The sequence below is a fragment of the Hippocampus zosterae genome, chromosome 1 (genome assembly GCF_025434085.1).
Source record: "Hippocampus zosterae strain Florida chromosome 1, ASM2543408v3, whole genome shotgun sequence".
Taxonomy (NCBI): Eukaryota; Metazoa; Chordata; class Actinopteri; order Syngnathiformes; family Syngnathidae; genus Hippocampus; species Hippocampus zosterae.
The window spans coordinates 19,074,731-19,096,824 of NC_067451.1; the positions used below are offsets into that span (position 1 = coordinate 19,074,731).

Below are 22,094 nucleotides of genomic sequence, written 5' to 3' on the forward strand. Positions count from 1 at the left end.
TAGTTTTTCTGGCTCTGAAAGCCTGAGAGAGAATACTTTTAGCGGGAATCCCACATGTTGGCAGCCGTTCTTCATTTTCATCACTTATTATTTATTGTTAGTTATTGCACTGTGTTTTTGTCATTTTTCTAAGACAAACGAAAACAATTCATCTGTGAGGATATACCTCTGCTAAGCCGAACCACTTCAGGCCCTATTTTTGTTTTCGGGCGCAATTCTAGTGCTTACCATATTCTAACTGTGTGCATGGGTCGAGTTGTCTCTGTTTTGATATTTTGCTCACTTTGTGCCACTTAAAATAGGTGTAAGTGGGTGTTGGTACCTGTGTGAGTCATTGTGGGATGGAACGTACTGTACTGAGTGTTTTCCCGGCAAATCTAAGCGGCATTTGCATCAAAATCAGGGCGGTATAGACATTGCGGAAACGCAAATTAAACTCTGTAGTTTTTGGCACGTAAACAGCAATGTTTTCCCCTTCGGATGATGTGAAGTGTGCAATTGAAAACCGCCTTTCACCTCCCCATCGTTCGTCTGTGTGTGAGACACCCCAACCCCCCCCCCCCACCAATCGGAATGGAGTGCTATTAAAATATGTTTTAAATGATAATGATTATAATTCATTTAATCAATTGATTCTGACGATTATTCAGAGGGATTGTCCCCCACTTGTATCATATTTAGGAATTAAACACGCACGTTCGCGTTGCAACAAATCTGTTTGCCTGCACCTCGATTAAATTCAGAAAAATCACATTCGGCCACCTGCGTTGGAAAATAGACCACCGTTTAGCCAGTCTAAAACGTTGTCCACTTTTTGTCATCAAATTGCAAGACAAGGCAGGGAACGCAGCTGGCATATTGCATCTACCAAATTCACAAACAGGCTGAACGAGACCATTGTCCGTGCACGAAAATGACGAGGTGCCCATTTTTACGTTGACTTTTTGTCACCGAATTATCAGGTGCATTGGGTGCAAGGTTGCTTCATGAGACAAGCACACACGAGAAGTTCCCCCCATTTTTAGCTCATGGATGCCGATTAGAGTGCCCTTGGAGTTATGGTGTTGTCCGGTCAAAGAAATGGTTTCACACTTTTCTAATGCAGATTTTCCGATTAACTTAAAGGTCAAGTCTGCAGTCATTTTAGAAAATGAAATGAAATATGGTACATGACAAATAAGGTAATTCAACAAACTAAAGTAAGAATGAACAACATTATTTCTATTTCGTAAATTTGACACTCATTATTTTTGTGAATTGCGGTCCTGGTGAATGATTTCGTAAATTTGACAAAGTCACTATTTTTGCGAATTGCGGTCCTGGTGAATGATATAGCTCGGAAGGAAGTATGACGTCACTTCAAGAATAACAATTGCAGGGCACAATATGGAAAGTGGGCGGCCCGGTAGTCCAGTGGTTAGCACGTCGGTTTCACAGTGCAGAGGTACCGGATTCGATTCCAGCTCCGGCCTCCCTGTGTGGAGTTTGCATGTTCTTCCCGGGCCTGCGTGGGTTTTCTCCGGGTGCTCCGGTTTGCTCCCACTTTCCAAAAATATGCATGGCAGGCTGATTGAACACTCTAAATTGTCCCTAGGTGTGAGTGTGAGAGTGAATGGTTGTTCGTTTCTGTGTGCCCTGCGATTGGCTGGCAACCGATTCAGGGTGTCCCCCACCTACTGCCCGAAGACAGCTGGGATAGGCTCCAGCACCCCCCGCGACCCTAGTGAGGATCAAGCGGTTAGGAAGATGAATGAATGAATGAATGAATATGGAAAGTGTCCAACATCAGACAGAAATCATTTCAGAAAATGTTGTTTCAAACTTATATGAGCGGACAGAAGAGTTTGAGGAAAAGGACGTTGTACGTCGGACCATACGTGTACGAGCCAGGTGCTCAGAAATGCAGAAAATGTTTTTCCCGTACTGCTCGACATGGAGTGTGACATGAGACCCATCAGGATGGGATGCGAAACTGCTTATTTTGAGCCTACGTCACTCAAATGTGCAAATTTACATGCAAGGTTGATTGCTGGGACCGCGGGCCACTATAAAATTGTGGGACAAATAAAGGATATCTTATCTTATCTTAATTGATTGATGATAAAGTGTTAGAAAACGAACCACAGATAGTCACATCTAATCCAACTGTCAACTGCCATGCAGAAACCATTAAAAAAGTAATTGTCCTAAAACAGGGGTGCCCAAACCTTTTGGATCGAAGATCTACTTTTTGATCAACTAACCTCACGGGATCTACCCTTACCGGCGCGCGCACGCACACACACACACAAATTAAAGATTTACCTGCTTTATTTTATTTTATTATTTTTTTTTTTTAGTGAAAATGAGACTGATTAGTGTGCAGTGTATATTAACACAAAAAATATATTACTAACATGTACAAAGACACACAAATGGTTGTTTGTTTTTTTTCTTCTCGACACTCCTCGGATCTACTTGGGACCTGTCTTAGAGCTACCGGTAGATCATGATCTACCTAATGGGCACCCCTGTCCTAAAACATATATCCCACTGAGCAGTGAAGGTTTACGAGCTTTTGGGAAGGTAGCAAATGTTGATCGTTTTGTTTTGCTCGATTACTGCAATGCCCTTTACTTTGGAGTCAGACAGTCCTCCATTAAGCGCCTTCAGCTGGTCCAGAATGCCGCTGCTCACCTCTTGACTGGTACTCGTAAGAGGGAGCACATAACTCCTACTCTGGCATCCCTTCACTTGCTCCCCATTCATTTTAGAGTTATTTTCAAGATCCTCCTCTTTGTTTTCAAATCTCTGAATAAACTTGCGCCACCTTACCTCTCTGAGCTCATCCAGCCCTACACACCTGCCCGGCGCCTCAGTTCTGTGGACCAGAAATTATTAGAAGTACCAAGAACTAAACTGAGGCTCAGAGGGGATCTAGCCTTTTCTGTTGCTGGTCCCTCTCTCTGGAATAACATCCCACTGAACATTCGGCAAGCCTCCTCGCTGCCCATCTTTAAAGCCCTCCTCAATACTCACTTGTATTCTTTGGCATTAGACTCAGCATGACTTAGATTTGTTCTTGGTTTTACTGTTTGGTGCTTACTACCGCCTTTATTACCAATTTGTCTTACTGTTTATTGTGCATGTTAAATTGCTCCATGTACAGCACTTTGTATGCAGCGATGGCTGTTTGAAAGTGCTCTATAAATACTGTTGACTTGACTTGACTTATATACACACACACATATAGGTATATATGTATATATATATATATATATATATATATATATATATATATATATATATTGAAATGCAGGCACCGTGTTCTGTCTTTTCCACTCTCCCTCCTGCTGCTGTTCATCAGAACATTTTAATTAATGTTTCGATGAAACACAATTGAAACCAACTCACATTTTTGTGCCCTACTTTTTTAAAACCCCACTCATTTTTCTTAAATGCACTTGTTGTGCACTTCACTTCTGGCAAGTTATCATTTACCCGTGGCACATCCTTCATGAATCAATCCCTCTTCCCTTATTCAGTCCTATGCAATAACAATTGCTTTGCTATCTCTGCACCATACTAGTGGAGGAAACACATGTATGCCCATAGACACCCGCCATCAGAACTGGAAGAAAAGAGTGATTATTAATTATGTTTTTCATTAAGAACTTCCAAATTAATTTTATTGCTTTAGCAATGAAGAAAATGAAAATAGTCATTTATGTTCCAGTTGAATCCAAAAGACAAAATACTTATCAGCTTGAATAATAGGATAACTAAAATTTGCCCCAATAACTGAAGCCGAGGTTGTAATTACATTGTGTGGTGTCACGTCCCGACACCACAGCGGCATTATGATGTCACCTTGGGATTTGTGTGAAGACATGAATTCATGCCACAGCATAATGACCATGACAATGCTGAAATCCACTGGCGTTGCCTCAATGTCAGATTGAACCACACTCGCTCCCTCCCAGCTTTTTTTTTTTTTGTCTGTCAAACTCCGAGTTAAAAATAAAAATGTCGAGCACCAAAACTTAATGTATGTCATATAAAACAATATAAAGCATAAACATTAAAAATCAAACCAGCAGTAGCTATTAGCCAGTGCGCCTTTGTGCAAAACCGATTAGTTGTAAAGGCTTTGCTCTCATGAGAAAACACTAACATGTTTTAAGACGCTGTGAAACAGGGCTTCATTTCTCTTTCTTGGCTCAAAAGAAAGGTCACAACATTATATTGTAGAAATCTCATGAACAGTAGCAGTCTGAGCTTGAATTGTACCCTGTGTGAGACCCTGCTTTACTTTTCTCCTCCCCAACACACACGCACACGCGCGCACACACACACACACACACACACACACAAAGACATTTATGATGAACACATTGGAGAGGACCTTTTATTGTTTTTAAAATATATTGAATTGTAAGCAAACATTACAGCATCACAAAGTATAATATCCACACACACACACAAACCATTTGGACAATCAGTTTTGATTTATAAGGTGTTGTGCATCGAATCAAACTGAATCAAATTATTACACATTACAATCTACCGCCCTTGAATAGTGTCAGAGCCCTCGCATCCAGATTGGTTACATATTGAATGAGTTGTATGAACCCCCTCCCCCTCCAAAAAAATAAAATGCAAGCACAACTTGAGAACAACACTCATCACACACACACATCATCTTCTTCCAAGATTTTTGAGTGAACACCTCTTGTATCTCACCGCTTTCCCAGATCCAGCGCCGAGTGACGTTCCATCTTCCAGATGGTTCCCAGGAGAGCTGCAGTGACAGCGGGCTGGGTGATCCAGAACCAAGCAGTACGGCTAGTACCTCCCAAGCTCTTCCATTTAGCTTCCCTCTCGAGGAGTATTACGAGCAAACATCCCCCAATAGTCGCACCGAGGGAGATGGAAACTCAGACCCTGAATCAAGTGAGTCCAACATTTTCTTATATTTAAATTGTGTGCAGAGGTCGTGGGTTCAAATCTGGGTTATGACCTTCTTGTGGGGAGTTTGCATGTTCTGCCGGTGCCTGCATGGGTTTTCTCCGGGTACCCCAGGTTTCCTCCCACATTCCAAGAATATCTAATTGTGATGTGAACACTCTAAAGCAGGGGTGGCCAAACAGTCAGAGACGAAGAGCCAATGTTTATACTGTGTTACTGCAAAGAGTCATATCATACCCTTCCTCTCATGAACGACCCGATCCCGCACGTGCAAGCACACACACACACACACACACACACACGCACTCACGCTGGTGCCTACCAGTGCACTCGTGCACATATGCACGCACACCACGATGAGCAACACTCAGAACGGGTTGAAAATGAATGAAAGCTAAAGATTAAAAAAAATATATATATATTTTTTTTTTTCCCACCCATTTCCTCCTCCCACCCTTTGCGGTCGGCTTGGGACCAGTTTGCTGGCTCCCGGTCGATTCTGATCGACGTATTCGGCACCCCTGCCTTAAAATCAGAGGTAATTCGCTGACAAGCTTAGCGCCGTTGTTTGCGCATGAGCTGTGATGCAGTCATCTGATTGGTTGCCCTCTCCGTCAATCAAGTAACGGGATTGATGATAGGCTGACATAGTACGTTCTGTGTACTTAGCGCCTTGTTTGAATGGCATCGCCACTGCATTTTCGACGCTTGTCGTGTGAAAGCCCGGGAGCCGCATTGAACCAGCCAAAGAGCCGCACGGAGCTCGCAAGCCGCGGGGTGGCCACCGCTGCTCTAAATTGGCCATTGTGTGAGCGAATGAATGGATATTTTTGAAAGGTAACTTTTATTATTTAAATAAATAGATGCGCAACTGTCACTATTTCAATGAAAGTGGCTATTCAGGTGAATGATTTGGCGCCGAATTACAATCACAATTAAGGAAGCTATATTAATATTTAATACAGAACAATTTATTTTCTCTTCACCAGTGAATTTATTTTATCTTCACCACCCCAGTCCTTGGGGTGAACATTTGTAATTTCTATTTATAAATAATTAAGTATTCCATCGCCCTGTTCAAATAAATATTTCCTGATCATTTTAGTGTACTATCGCCATTTTAAAGTTGTTTGTCGACGTATTGCAATTACCAGTATGCAGCACAAAACTGCCCACTTTCAGTGGAGTTCTGCTTGTTTAATTTCTATGGTGATTCATGATGACTCAAGTAATTCACAGTACAGCTGTCACTATTTAGTTTGCTGCCCGCTGAAGTTTTCCATAAAACAAACCATTGAAGTCACAAACATACACAACATAAAAAAAACCCCAGAATTAATTGGCTGATGGGTTTGTGGGGGTACAGCAGACACACATGATATTCCGCTACTATATTAATGAGATAAGTGATTAAACAACGTAAACACAGCCCAGCATGCACACATCTTAGGCTTCCTGTTCAATCTGTCTTTGCTTCATATATGTACCAGTACACACCTCATAGTTATTCTGGTCAGCGCTTCTTATATTTTCTGTGGATTGAATCTCTACCGTCATGGTCCATGTGCAACATTTCAAGGTGTGACTGCCTTCCCAGAGTTCCATACTAAATTATGAGAGTGTGTGTCTTCAGTTAAAAAAAATATATATCCCGTAGCACAAATCTGCAGGGCAGGTAGGATAAAATTGCTTTTCATACACTTTATAGCCATTGTGTCATTGGTGTAAGTGAGACAACATTCCTTGGTGCATCAGCCTCCCCTGGTGACATGTCTGGGCCTGGGGTGTCAGCGCGAGTGTGATTGTGAATACATTTGTTCAACATTAGATGAGACGGGTGACATCTCGTCGATGGCTTTCTGTTCATTTACATGGAAAGGTCCCTTCTATTTAGGAATGTTTTTTCCTGTGTTACTTTCTGAGAGGAGGCTCATATGATGCATCTTACATTTGCAAGACAAGTCGACATTCACATTCACTTACACACCTGTGAAGCAGAGACTTCTTTAAATGTGAAAGCAAAGACACAACCGATGATCAAACCTCTCCTTCACTGTCAGATATTCACCATGGTGACAGAAAATTTTAATTTCGACACAGACTGAATGGCTCATCATCTCATTGATATTCCTTGACATCAACATCTCATATTACATCCACCTGCTCACTCACTGCAGTTATTGCCCACTTTGCTGGTTGAGATAATATTTGTTAAAGTGCATCCATTTTAACTGGAAGACGAGCCTATTGGAAGGGCATTATTGCATCGACACAGTTGGGCAGTGAACACACGTGTAATATTACTAAAGATGTAAAAGACAGGGCAAATATTACTGCCAGGTTTGTGAATATGATCTACGCACAAAAACCTAATCATGCACTCTCAGTGTACAAACTTCATAACGAGACAACTGATCTATGTACAATAAAATAAAGAAGATACACCTCTATATCCATCCATCCATCCATCCACCCGTCCATTTTCTGGACCGCTTTGTCCTCACAAGGGTTGCAGGGTGTGCTGGAGCCTATCCCAGCTGTCTTCGGGCAGTAGGAGGATGATAATGAGCAGGAGAAGTGTATCTGTTGTACTTTTTTTTTTTAATCATTTAAATGGTGTACACTGGAGGATTGTGAAGGTTTCTAGAGAATCACAGCATCGCTTTAGTTTGAATGACAGGATTGAAAAACACATGCAATCAGATATCCGCAAATCATATCAGGCCTCTTATAGATTTTAAACAAAAATCAATTTGAGTCAGATATTGACTGCATTATAAACGGTTATACAAAAGTGTACATACTCCAACAACACTCCAGCATTGTGATTACATTTATAGAAAGAAGACCAGTGGTAAATCATAACTACAGTGAAAGCAGAATCAATATTGTTTAAATTAGAGGCGCACAGACCATTTAATAAGGAAAATTAAAGACCAGTGAATGAATGTCTGCATTCAACCCAACTCGAGGAAGGATTGGTCCAGGCCAACTCAACCATTTCTAACATCCATCCATCCATCCATTTTCTGAACCGCTTAATCCTCACTAGGGTCGCGGGGGGTGCTGGAGCCTATCCCAGCCGTCTTCGGGCAGTAGGCGGGGGACACCCTGGATCAGTTGCCAGCCAATCACAGGGCACACAGAGACGAACAGCCATCCACGCTCACAATCACACCTAGGGACAATTTAGAGCGTCCAATAAGCCTGCCATGCATGTTTTTGGAAAGTGGGAGGAAACCGGAGCACCCGGAGACATTTCTAACATTTAAAACATATTTTATTATTCACAAAATCGATCACTTAGATGTATGGTAAATCTAACTTCAGTTGTTGCCATTGCATTGCTTGATCACTTCCTTCTGTGGTCTCTACTAGCGATAGGAAAATGAAGCATCAAAATGCTTCATGAATCAGTATTTTTTTTGTTTATTGAGCCCTCTAGATGGCGCTGTCTTTTCAAGATAGGGCTGAAGCACACCGACTTGCCATTTTTTAAAACCCTTTCTTTAAACCGACTTCACTCATGATAACTTCCGGTAATTTCACAGTCAAAGCGGGCCGTATTTTCAAAGTATGATAATTCTCTGTGGAATTCTAATGTCTCATGAAAACTCCACAATCTGGAAATTAGAGCCACCCTCCGACCGGAACAAATCATGCCTCTTTGATGATTGCGCACATATTTTCATTTTTATATGGTGGGTGTGTCAGAAACCAGGACGGGAAAATATTTTTGAAAATGTTCACGATATGTGCAAAAAGAATTGACTTAAGCGCCTATGAGAGAATATGCCAATAGAAGACTGAATGTCAGCCAAGTCTGCAACAGAAAAAAAAAACTTTGACTTTGTGCAGCAGGGATGGGCATGGAGGTGTCCACATGTTTTCGTCAATGCTGCTGGAGGGCCACATAGGACCAATGCACTTCCTAACCAGAACCTAAAATGCTATTTGAAATATGGACTAAATATGCGCAATGTGCAAAAAATGTATGCTTAATACTTTTCATTTTGATTATACATGTTTTGTTGCGGGGCGGCCCGGTAGTCCAGTGGTTAGCACGTCGGCTTCACAGTGCAGAGGTACCGGGTTCGATCCAGCTTCGGCCTCCCTGTGTGGAGTTTGCATGTTCTCCCCGGGCCTGCGTGGGTTTTCTCCGGGTGCTCTGGTTTCCTCCCACATTCCAAAAACATGCGTAGCAGGCTGATTGAACACTCTAAATTGTCCCTAGGTGTGAGTGTGAGAGTGAATGGTTGTTCGTTTCTGTGTGCCCTGCGATTGGCTGGCAACCGATTCAGGGTGTCCCCCACCTACTGCCCGAAGACAGCTGGGATAGGCTCCAGCACCCCCCGCGACCCTAGTGAGGATCAAGCAGCTCGGAAGATGAATGAATGAATGAATGTTTTGTTGCATGAATGAAAAAAAATCACAAAGACAAAAACATAGCACGATGGTCAAAAAATATTGAATGGCAACTGACGTGTAATTGTATGTCCAAAAGGAAATCCACGTGACATTATTGTGACAGTATCGTTATCTTTAATTAAGCATGCATCCACTCTGGAAAAGTGTTATGACATTTCAAATTCATATTATTCATTTGTTAGAAGACTGTTGCATACATGGACTTTTGCTGCCTCCCTTTCAGGCTTACCTCACCATGCAGCCATCAGTCATGTGCTGTCACACATTTTTTAAAGGTTACATTTATTATGTGTCAGCAAGTTGCAGAAATCTTGAAAAGAATTAGAAGAATTAGACACAAAGCTTTGGAGCAGCACCTTTTCGCCAAATTGTAATGCTCAAAAGAGTGAAATGATATGCATTGCTATTAGCGCCATGGCAAAGCACGTGTAAATTCACGTGCTTCACATGTGTTTGTGTGCGTGTGTGTGTGTGAGTGTGTGTGTGTGTGTCTGTGTGTGTTAAGTTGCAGGAGTAGAGTACATTACCATAGCTTTGTGGCTCTGCGGCATATGGCTTTCAAATGACCAGCTTACACCTTGTCTGTCTAAGATCTAAATCTGCTATTAAAATAAGACCATCTCCTTTTTAAGTCCCTTTAAACACTGCAACTATAATAAGATTATGGTTTTAAATAGGCTTCAATGAATTAAACTCAATTATAAAAAAAAACATGCTTCATCTTAATAATAGATTTAAATCAATGTTTCTTTTCTCCTTTTATATCAAAATCATTTTTACTATGAGCAATATTGTATCTGAAGCTTTTGCAACACATTTTATCAGTTTTGATGCCGGTAGACTAATAATCTGATTAAAGGCTTGCCATGTGCATGTGGGAGTAACATTCTGAACCCTCCAAAATCTTCATAATAGCTTTTCGACTTTGTTTCCAGCTTACTGATTTATGAGTACCCTTCTCCTTATGTATGGTAAGAGCCACTGCACTTGATCTGGTGAAAACAAAAAAAAGCAACAAAAACACTGGCACCATGTGATTTCTTTTATTTTTTTTAACAGAATCAGAAACCTCTCCCCATTATTGTCTCACAGCCAATGCTGAGCTTACGCTAAGACTTGAATTCAACTGTCTAGACACAATCTGCCCATGAATAAAGGGATTTCATGGGAAGGCTTTATGAGTGTGATTGGAGCAAAGTGGTACCAACCTCAGTACACCGGTGTAACTGTGTGTGCTTTTTACCCTTCATGCTCGCTGTCACGTGACAGACTGCTGGTGTGTACAATTAACTTTAAAGCATTCCTTTTTCAGATATCAGTTTCACTCTGAGGCTTCTCAGATGCAATTAGTAGTAATGAATGCGCTTCTTAATTACATTCATTTGTGCAAATTTCCGCTCCCCCCATCCGATTTTTCTGAGGAAACACTGTGACACTGACCAATGGCATATCATTTGCAACGTGACTAAATCCATTCACCATAGAACAATTAGCTGTAATTAGTATTACAATATCATCAGCGACCAGGGGGAGAGACCGTGCTCTGACATGAAGGCAAAAGAGGACGCTTGTTCAGAGAGTTAAACGTCCACTGGAGCAAGAAGCTGATAATTAGCTGACCACAGGGTGGCAAGATACTATATGCACATATGTATATGGAGAGAGAGTGCGAGAGTTGAAAGGAGAGAGAGAATGAGAGAGAGAGAGAGAGAGAGAGAGAGACTATATTTATCATCTTTTGTCAATGGCTGATTTTGTCTCTGTGATAAAGATTCCCCAACCAGAAGTGACACATTTTTCACAACCTTTTACTTTTGACAACTTGAAGTATCTGTGGTCTAATTAAAAGCCAAGTCCCATGCTTAATGCAACATTGGCACTCCTTGTAGAAAACTGGGCGGAATCATTTCTCCTCTATTTTACATCATAACCATACATGTTGTCACCGATGGCCACATTATTCTTTCACTACTCTATCGTGTCGCTCTACGAACACGCTTTGTCCTTAACAATATTGAACAAAGTAAACTGTGGACAGTGAATGCTACTGAAATTGTTGTACGATGATTTCTTTGCTGTAACATCAGTTCTATCTGTATTCTAAACCGAACATTTGTGGTTTCACTAAAGATTGTTACATGCTGAAATACTAACACAAATTATTTCACTTGTTGTTTTAATTTGGCATTTTACTTGGTTTTTTTTTTTTAGTCCTCAAGAAAGCTTTTTTTTGGTTTCAATTCTGTTTACAATTTCTCAACGTCTAGGATTGGAGCTGGTCAAGAAGACAGTATTACAATCTCCAGCTTGAATGAAGTCATCGGCATGTTTGTCCATTTTCATTTTCCTTTAAAGTGCCAGTTTTGGGGAGGATTTTATCAGTGACAGTATCCTGTCTGTGTATATTACATTCATGCCACGCATAAAATGGTAGTGCACTCAATTCCTTTTTTGTCTGAGTTATCCTACAATTTATGAGATAACATCTTCAAACTCTCCCTTCTTTCCACATCATTTGCACCAGTTTTCTCCCCCTGCTATATATTCTTGCTCATATAAATAAATAAAAGCTTTTGTGCCTTCTGGCTCCCAGAACTTTTTACAGCTGCCCCAGTGGGTCTGCAACAGAGCTAAATGAAGCAACAGTGAGTATTAACCTACATAGATTGGACCGTTCCTTTTAAGATGTTTTTTTTCCCTAGTTTTTTTTTTTTGACCAGCGGGGGTTTAGAGCTGAGTCAGAAGGGGATTTAGATGGACTCATCTGTATCCTTCTCAACCGACTGAGATTTGGTGGAAGTGCTCAGTTCTCAGAGGTGAGGTGGAGGGGAAGCCTTGTTTTATCTGGTTCAAATGCCACACTAGTCGTCTCAGAGAGAGAGAGAGAGAGAGAGAGAGAGAGAGAGAGAGAGAGAGAGAGAGAGAGAGAGAGAGAGAGAGAGAGAGAGAGAGAGAGAGAGAGAGAGAGAGAGAGAGAGAGAGAGAGAGAGAGAGAGAGAGAGAGAGAGAGAGAGAGAGAGAGAGAGAGAGAGAGAGAGAGAGAGAGAGAGAGAGAGAGAGAGAGAGAGAGAGAGAGAGAGAGAGAGAGAGAGAGAGAGAGAGAGTTATTGATTTGGAGGAGTCCAGTCAGCTTTCTGAAATCCCCCTCTGCCCTCCCTCAACCTATTGGAACGTGTCATGGTCGAAACCTCTTTTCCTCAGTGTTTGTAATCGGTTTCTCACAATTGTCTTCTGTGATGTTGAAAGTAAGAGCGCTGCAGACATCCTGAGTCCCTCCCGTTGATAAGTAACATTTAAGGGGTATCAAAATGCCTTTGCCCCGGCATGAATACCGTTGTATCAAACAGCGAAATGTATCATTGACAAACAAAATGCAAGGGGTATTCTTCTTTGTGATGAACATCGAGCATAACGGAGGGCAAATGTACGTGGGTGTTGACTGTCAGAATCTTATATTTGCACCCCCTGAATCCCATCGATGATTGATTCTCAAGGGGTATCATCTGTGTGTGCAGGCAGCACAGGGCTGCACACGCCACTGAGTCATGATGCATTCGGGATTTTAACAAGCAAAGGTAAAACAAGACATTTTTTGACATACATGTATTTATGTTTGTTGAGGGTACTCGATAGATGGAATTCTCAATTTCCAAGTTCCTCATCAGAGAGGAAAATAACACAATGCGAACGTTCTCGAACACATTTAAAGATTTACTATTGTCTGAAAGGCATCAGAAAACCACAAACATGTTATTCTTTTTTTTTTGATAATGAGCTAACTGCCGGAAGCATTTTTTTCCACTCTCACCACAAATCAACTAATTAATAATTTTTAAAACTGAAGCGATGTTCTATTTGTGAGAACAATTTCAAAATTGTTCTGATGAATCGAAGAACACAATTGTGAAATAACCAGAACGCAAGAAGAGACTTGCTTTGTCATGAACAGAACAATAACATCACTCCCTGATGAAACTCATGTTGGTATGTCACATTCGTTTGTTTTCAGGAGCGATTAAAAGCCTTGTTTCATCAAAACATAGTTAAATGATTGCTACTAATCTGTTGTCACACCAAAAAAAATTACATATGCATTTACTCATTATATAAGCCCATCATATTGTCTCTGTGATGATCTGATATTTAGAGATTCAGGTGCCTTGAAAAAGTACTAATACCCGTTGTTGTTGTTTTTTTTCCTTTTTTTGCCTTTTGCCACCTTACAACCACAAACAGCAATGTTTTTCTATAGCTTTTATAAAAATTTGAAAAATGATGAGCGATACTAGTTTTCCGCCACACATAGGGCTTTGCATTTCAGCCCCTTAAAAATGAACTTGTGTCTCATCTGACCAAAGTTCCTTTTGTTTGCGGTTTCTTCTACATGACAAACGAGACCTCTCCTTCCTTTCTTTCAAAAATGGCTTTGTTGTTCCCACTCTTCCATAAAGTCCAGATTTGTTGGATGCACTACTTCTCGTTAACCAGATATGTGATGTCTCAGGCATCTGGTTGTGAAGCCTCTTGGACACCTCCCTGGTGAGGTGTTGCAGGCACATGTGTCCGGAAGCAGGTCACAGAGACACACTGCAGAGAGTCCAAAATATCAATCCTTTTTCTCTAACCCCTCATTCACCATATAGTCCTGCACTATATAGTAGTTCCGCCATTCTTTTTGGCAGTTCAAACAGCCAGCTAACGGCTTGCTCCATGTCATAGATCATGTGACCTTCATACCTGTCATGATACACCTTGCACAATCAGATCTCAGACTCATTAATGTGGATAATATATCTATCTATATGTATGTATGTATGTATGTATGGAGGTATGTGTGTGTATGTGTGTGTGTGTGTGTGTGTGTGTGTGTGTGTGTGTTTGTGTGTGTGTTTGTGTTTGTGTTTGTGTTTGTGTGTGTGCTGTGGATGCCAGTACGGGTTATTCTTTCCTACAAGCCTTTAGAAAATGACATTTACATGGCAACACAGAAATTGAAATCAGAAAAAAAAAAGACAACACACACAAATGAAAGTTGCTCAGCCAAGGCCTACAGTATGCCATGAGACAATAGACTGCTGGAAATAAATAAGTACCATTTCATTTACAAACTAACTTGTAACTGTAGGTCCGTGCTTGCTGACAGTGTTTCGGTCAGCAGAGAAGGGCTCGAAGGCACTGACTGCGCACCACTGCTGAATATAAATGGACGTCACACTTTTCAGATTTAGATTCACTTCAAAGTTTGAAAACATTATTCTATCATTTTCGTTCCACTTCACAATTATTTTGTACTTTGTCTTGGTCTAAATTCCAAGACACAAAACTTGGAAGGAAATGCACTAAGGTTTGTGATTGCGAGGTCTCAAAAAAATATGAAAAAAAATCACCAGGTATGAATACTTTATCAAGGCGCTGCATAGTCCGCTCAGCTTGGGGCAATATGTGGCATGGTAAAATTATATTTTCACCAAGCTTGCAATGTTATCAAAGAAATGATTTACATTTTACATTTAAATCAGCATACTTGATGGTTTAATGGCAAATTTAGCCACCCTATTAGTCTTGCACATCTCATTTGAAAATATGCAGACAGTCATCTGCTCAAAACATTTATATTTATAAGCCAAGGTTGTCTCCCTGGTTGATTAAAACATCAATGCATAATGTGATTTTTCTTGACTAAATAAAACATGTTGGTATGTTTTAAGGCCAATTCTGGCAGCAAATTGAGATGGTTTTCATTGGGTGTTCAGCAACAGTCCAGAATGTGAACAGGACATGCAGGAAAACATGGAGAATAAACAGTGGAACGTCAGGTTACATCCAACCTCGATTTCATTCACAACCTACAGTAAATTTGTGAAGAAACACCCACACTATTTCCGGTTAACAAACAGTCTTAGAATGACAAGAAAATGTCATTGTTTCTTTTGCCAGGTAAACAGTGAAGCGCCATCGATCAAACATAACAAGTATGGTTTGTGTGACCTCGTAACATGTTTTGGTTTGACACATTGGGACAAGCCAAAGCAATGTGTAACATGGTTGAATTGAATTGAATACTGTGTTAGCTCTTTTGAAGAGCATCTGAGAGTCAGCAGGGATCGTTCACAACCGACACATCACTACCCAGACGAGTTTCAAGATATCAACTCATTTGGATTCTTTTACGAATTATCATGTTTTAAACTCACTTTCAAGAAGAATCAAAGCTATTTTCATCGGTAGCCAGCAATAATGGGGAGATTGAGTATGTATGAAGGATGAGTTAGTCAAGAGGTTGTCTTCCATTGAGATGACGGTAACTGCAGCAAAATGTACGCAACTCGTCGGTTTCTGGAATCAAACCTTTATTTTCAACAAGCCTTATTTCCATAGTAGTTTTGCTGGATTAGAATAGACCGTGACCAAGCAGTCCGCTAATAGGTGCGGCTCTATTTTTGTCTGAATGGCTCTTGTCCACTTTTGCGCTTGAACATACTGTCACGATATTCAAGAGGTACCTTCTAACTAAAAATTCTCATTAATTAACTGGGCTCCAAGGCAGGACATAAGTCACCCTTATTGACTTATTAATACATTATTTGATAATTTTTGGAAAACATTTGCAAACTACACTTTGTTCATGTTCTAAGGTATCTTTTCAGGGTTTCACCACATCTAGCTTCTCTCCTGCTCCCAGGCTTGATGCTGAGATAATTTCAAAGAATGTCACAGTCAAACAGAAAACTTGGCTTGATTCAACTAAGATTTATGCTTCCAATTCACTCTGCAGTGCTGTGGTTTTGTGGCCTTTTCAAAGACCTGTACATTTAAAGTACTTGTTTCTGAAGTTGTGAACACGTTCAGTAAGACTTATGTCTGGTTTGGGAAGAGATCAATAGCCGCCAGGTTTGTTCGCATCCCTGGACAATATATTTTGAACTAGGAGGGAGGGGTAGCCACTTCAAACAAGAATGAAGACTCAAAGGCATCAGCCAGCAATTCACTTTGTTCCACTTTGCCAGCTCTGATTCCGAAACTGGAATGTTGCTCTGGCTGCATATTAAACCTATGAAATGTTTGGGTTCGAGCGAAGTGAACATCTTTGTTCCTTGATCCCATCAAACTGATGTGATCTTACTAACACCGAGCATTAATCATTGAAAGCAAGATTCATGAAATCTAAACAGGGCCGGCTATTTGTCAGTCGCCAACCGTGTGCGTGGCCTCAAGTTGCTCAGGGCTGTGTGGTAAATATTTATACACTCATTTAATTTGATCCACTTGGAATCGTGCTGCTAGTAAACACTCTCTTAAAGCCAGAGCTACTGAAATAATAACTTACCTAATATCTTGTTTTTTTTTACAAAATCTCACCAGAGGAACAGCACCTCACACTCCCCGACATTTGTTGTCTATGCTCCATATTTTATTGAAAGGCATATGTTATTGGTATTCTTTAGGAAAGTGTCATTTTTCTTCTCTCTTCCACTCACTTGTCAGAAGCGTATACTTTATCATGATTTTGTTTTGCTTTTTGGAGGGAAATGTCATTGTACAGTAGTTTCCACTTCAATTGACACAAAAAGTGCTGCTTCTTGGCAGAGGGAACTTTGAGGGGGAACATAATGTTTGGTTCTAAACTCTGTCAACGGATCAAAGTTCAGCTTGTTTCATTGATCCAAAAAGCCATTCTGCTCCGGCTATGGACGCTTTGTATTTCAGTGTAAGCAATAGTGGGGTTTATTGTGAACAACTGCATTAGCAAGGCTGAGACGAGGTGAGAGGAAGTGCATGGCCCGGCTCTCTCTTCCCCGACATGCCCTCTCCATCCTCACATCCCTTTCAGGCCCTTTCAGATAAAGCACAGATTAAAATGCAGGGTCCCATCCCGCTCTCATTTTTCACATGCAGTTCATCTTCAAGGGTAAGGATGGCCTCTGCTCAGAAAGACTTATTGACCAAAATAACAGCGTGTCAATATGGCTCCTGAAGGCCGAGAGGACTTGAGAATCCCGGCGGTTGTATTTTCAACTTTAATCCGGTGATGTTATTGACTTGATATGCAGCAGAAATTGCACATCCCGGCACAAATGGAAAAGCCATCTGATTTTTCTCAAAGAGGACAACTTTAGTTTGACACCCCCCCCCCCTCCACAACAAAGCCAAACAATTCTACACATGTAAGTCCTTTGATGGAAAAGAAAATTAAAAATCATGGCCTCACACGTCCAAATTGGGTACACACACACACACACACACACACACACACACAGTACGCATTTGTTGTTGCAGACCATCTGCCTCACTAACCCAATTGACTGGACAGGAGAAGTTTCATAAAAATATGCTCTTAACTATCCAACACATGGTGTTTAAAACAAAACTTTAATACATTTTTTAGTTTTTACAGAATACAGTATTGATTTTGCCTTTGTTCTACAGTGTAATATAATTGTAATCTTGTTGTTGTTGTTTTATTAGCGGAGGTATTGATCTGACTCCTTTAAGTAAAGGAAGAAAAAAGTGCATACTTTGAAGTGTACTGAACAACAAAAGTACAAATTATATTTTATTGTTAATTGGACACTGATTTGATAACTTGCACAACATAAAAACCAAACTTATTTTATGAACCTGCCTAGTGATTTTTCAGCTCACGCAAGACACTACATTCATCACAAATTACTCTCTTAGCCGATAACATAAATCAATTCTTCTAAATGAGGCCATGAATGGAAGGTCACTTGTATCTCCCAATTCGTTCTATCATTCTTAGTGGATTGGGTCCCAAGATGTCAACCATTCAGTCACTGAAGATCTAAACAGCGGCCGGTTGGCCTTACCTTTCTTTCCGTCTGTCTTTGTTGTGTTGCATCAGCTAATTTTGAGGGGGTAACAAGCAATTTTTGTCAAAGTCAGGCGTAGAAAGTACAAATATCTGTTTTTTAAATGTAGGGTATAAGGGTAAAATGTTGTCAGACAAAAAAAAAAAACCTAAAGTAAGCTACAAATACCTGACAATTCTACTAAAGTATAGCAACAAAGTATTTGTTATCCAGAACCTTGGACAACTGATGTAAAGTAGTTTACATAAGGTAATTAAAAAAAAATACTAAATATACACATGGATCTTGATCCACAACAAGTTCTCAACGCGCGCACACAAAATCACAGACAAGGTAGAGTCAATTCAAAAAAGGAAATCAGCAGTCCTTGCTGTAATAGACCTTTTCTCTGTGTCTCTGCAGCATTATTATGATGTTTCTCCCGTTTGGATTTTTATTTCTTTTTGCTAAGCAATCACAATGAGATTAAGTGCAATTTTGATGAGATCCAATTTAACGTGATCGCTGCTGTATTGCTGCAGTCACATCAGTGATTGGATGACAGACGGCAACAACTATGATGCCATCTGTCTGAATTTCATGCACGAGCATATTTCAACTAAAATATGCCGGTCACAGCCGTGTTTTACTGTGGATTTGTTAATTTCACGAGGTGTGGCGTGCACATGCTGTAAATTTCATGGCAAACCGTTCACATACAGCCCCCGTTCATACATACATACATACATACATACATTCATACATACATACATACATACATACATACATACATACATACATACATACATACATACATACATACATACATACATACATGCATGCACACACATGAATTCTGAGTTATTGTTAGTTAATTCAATTGGCAATAAAGGTCACAGCTTATTTGTCTGTATTGAATTATGACTAGGGCGGCCCGGTAGTCCAGTGGTTAGCACGTCTGCTTCACAGTGCAGAGGTCCCTGTGTGCAGTTTGCATGTTCTCCCCGGGCCTGCGTGGGTTTTCTCCGGGTGCTCCGGTTTCCTCCCAAATTCCAAAAACATGCGTAGCAGGCTGATTGAACACTCTAAATTGTCCCCAGGTGTGAGTGTGAGAGCGAATGGTTGTTCGTTTCTGTGTGCCCTGCGATTGGCTGGCAACCGATTCAGGGTGTCCCCGGCCTACTGCCCGAAGACAGTTGGGATAGGCTCCAGCACCCCCCGCGACCCTAGTGAGGATCAAGCGGCTCGGAAGAAGAATGAATGAATGAATGAATGAATTATGACTAAAGATTTGACCAAGGTCTATAACACGCAGGCATTTGATACAATATCAGGCCTCACTGGACTCGATGGGAACCTGATGAGCGTATGCACTGACCGCTTGATACAGTGATATTCAGACGCAAATGGATCACTTCAGAAAGCACTCACTAGCCGGTAACCCGGACAAATGGACCGAGAATGCGGCAGGAGTGTGTGCATGAAGAAAAAGAGGAGGAAGATGAAGGTGATGTCGAGGGAGTACATTTGGAGTTGCGCTCTACAGGACATGTTTGGACTAACACCAATTGACAGGTGGCTTTCAAAGGGCTAGAAAGCAAGCACATGGACGCGGTTGTTGTGTACCCGGCTCGGGAGACCCGAGCATTCATCACGTTCTCCGTGGCTACGAGGCGCCTGTGCGCCAAGGCGCTTTGCAAGGCATCTGTGGGAAGCTCAAGGCAATGTAACACTCGTGAGGTCAGTCAGCTGTCTGCCATTCCGTGCATGTAGAAGCAGACCTGGTGGGCAAGCGGTGCCAGGAGCTCTGGCAAAGCGTCAGACAGACTGTGTCCCTTTGTCCCTCTTTCCCCCAGACACCTGCATGATTGCACTGATTTGACTTGACTTCATTCAGCCAGAGGCCCCACCGGATTTCAAGAGTCAAACATCTGTCATGCATAGTCTCCCCCTGCAGGCAAAGGCCATGCACCAATTAGAGAAAAAATATTCTGCAAAGATTTTGAATATGCAACGTTAAAATAGAAATGGTTGTGTGGATTCCAGTGCAAGCTCAAAGAATAAATTGTATTTTGTTATGTACCTGCATGTTTGAATTGCAATTGTGAAAAAGGTGGTGGCAAAAAGTAGTGGGGCATGCTGTCCCGACAATGAAACTCTTATATTGGGGTTCATTTCTGACCAAAAATGCAGACTCAACATTTGTTCAAACTAAACAAATTTAATTTTCCAAAATTATGTGATTTTTTTTTTCCCTTGCAAAAATTAATTGCCCCCCCCCAAGATGCATAAAAATGATTTTGCTACTTGATTCATATTCCATGAAGGCAATATTACTCAGAATGCTGTGTTTATACCACAGACAATATATTATTGTACAGAAAGGTTTTGACTTGACTTCTCCTTTAAGCAGACTTTTTGTTTTATCCTCTTTGTGTGCTGTCGGTGGCCGTACGCACTTCGCTGCCATGCATGTTTGAATGCAACTGTTTACCTTGCTGTCCTGTCTTAACTGGGATCTATTTTTTGGGGCACTGAGAATAACGGAACAGCACATTTGAACAATGTTATGAGTTCCCAAACGATTAGAGTAAAGCAGCGTGCCGGAGTGTATTTTCGAATGCACCCACAACGTCAGAATAAGGATTTGGGGTCAGGGGGTTTGGGGACGTGGGGGTTTGTGGGTGGGGGGCGCGAGATCCAATGTTCATGATCTCCGTTTTTGTAAAACAAATTTCTCCACATTAAAACAAACAAAAAAAACGACTTTTTGGACAAAACAATTAGGTAAAACTGCGCTAGCTGAAATTATGGTCACCAATGAAGACGCGAGACAATGTCAAGCCACAATCGCCGAACCATTAAGCAGCAAGGGAGGTTAATAATTTTTACTTAATAAAGCAACACACTCCCAAGAAAACATAATGCTTTTATTTTGTTTGTACTCTGCAATTTACTCAAGGTATAATAGAAAGTCACATTTGAAACATTCCCATGTGTTCATTTTAGACAGAAATTTAAAAAAAATGAGCAAAAGAAGATCAAAAAGAGGGTGCATTGAGTGGAAAGTCTCCTGAAGCAAGTAACAGGGAAGAGGTGACAGCCCAATCTCAGTTCGGATCAAATCTGGGACCACTGCGAGCATGCCCTTGATTCTGCAGTTGGCTTAACTCGGCGGGTCACCAAAGGGGAAGCAGATGTTGTCTCCAGGCATGTCCCGCTGCCTCCACAAGGGCTCCGGCTGGTGTCGTTGAGCTTACAGGTGCAGAGGAGGGTGGTGGAGGGAGGGGGTCTGTTTAGCCCCGCTCAGCCGCCACAGGGCAGCACTAGGGAGGCTGCAAAGGGCAGACCTGCTCATTTTGATCCACTGAGGTATAATAATGGATGATCAGCCCTGCTGTCGCATCTGTGAGTCACTGGTCCATAGCGTAACACGGCCTCAAAGCCACACAAGGCCGTGTGGACAGAGGTGCCGTGGGGTCACATGCTGGCTTAGTTGAGAAGGATGGAAGAAGAAGAAAACTTTGGGGGGATGTTTATCAAATAAAGTCGACTTCTGATAGCTCATTTCATACAATGAGGTTAGGGATGATCCTGTCCTGTAATTGTTTATTTTTTTATCATGGTTTTGTTTGCAAAGTTTCGCTGCTCACCTTTTACATGATCCATCGATCCATCTATTACACTATAAATTAGAATATAATGGTTGTGTACTGTGTATATATATCTCAAAAAAGACTATAGAGAGGTATATAGAATCTATCAAAAAGACTCCTTTCGACCTCATCTGCTTGTGCCTTCAAGGTGGATTTACCGTTTCTTTAATTACCGCTCCTCATCTACAATTCACCTTTTATTTATAGTCCTCTTGGAGAGGCAACATATTGAAGTCAGACATTAGGAAGGCAG

The 22,094-nt window shown here is 41.1% G+C and overlaps 1 protein-coding gene across 4 annotated transcripts in view; it reads left to right on the forward strand.

The window, feature by feature from the left end:
• The window catches only part of pcdh11 (protocadherin 11), a 190,603-nt gene that overhangs the window by 115,608 nt on the left and 52,901 nt on the right, over positions 1-22,094 (forward strand). For 3 of the 4 annotated variants that reach the window (XR_007962523.1, XM_052066428.1, XM_052066415.1), the window contains exons 6-7: positions 4,734-4,932; positions 12,891-12,950. Coding sequence is in view for 3 of the 4 variants with exons in the window: in XM_052066428.1 (XP_051922388.1) it covers positions 4,734-4,932; positions 12,891-12,950 (259 nt within the window). In the remaining variant the exon portion in view is untranslated. The remainder of the gene's footprint in view (positions 1-4,733; positions 4,933-12,890; positions 12,951-22,094) is intronic. The other variant, XM_052066438.1, reaches the window with a different exon arrangement.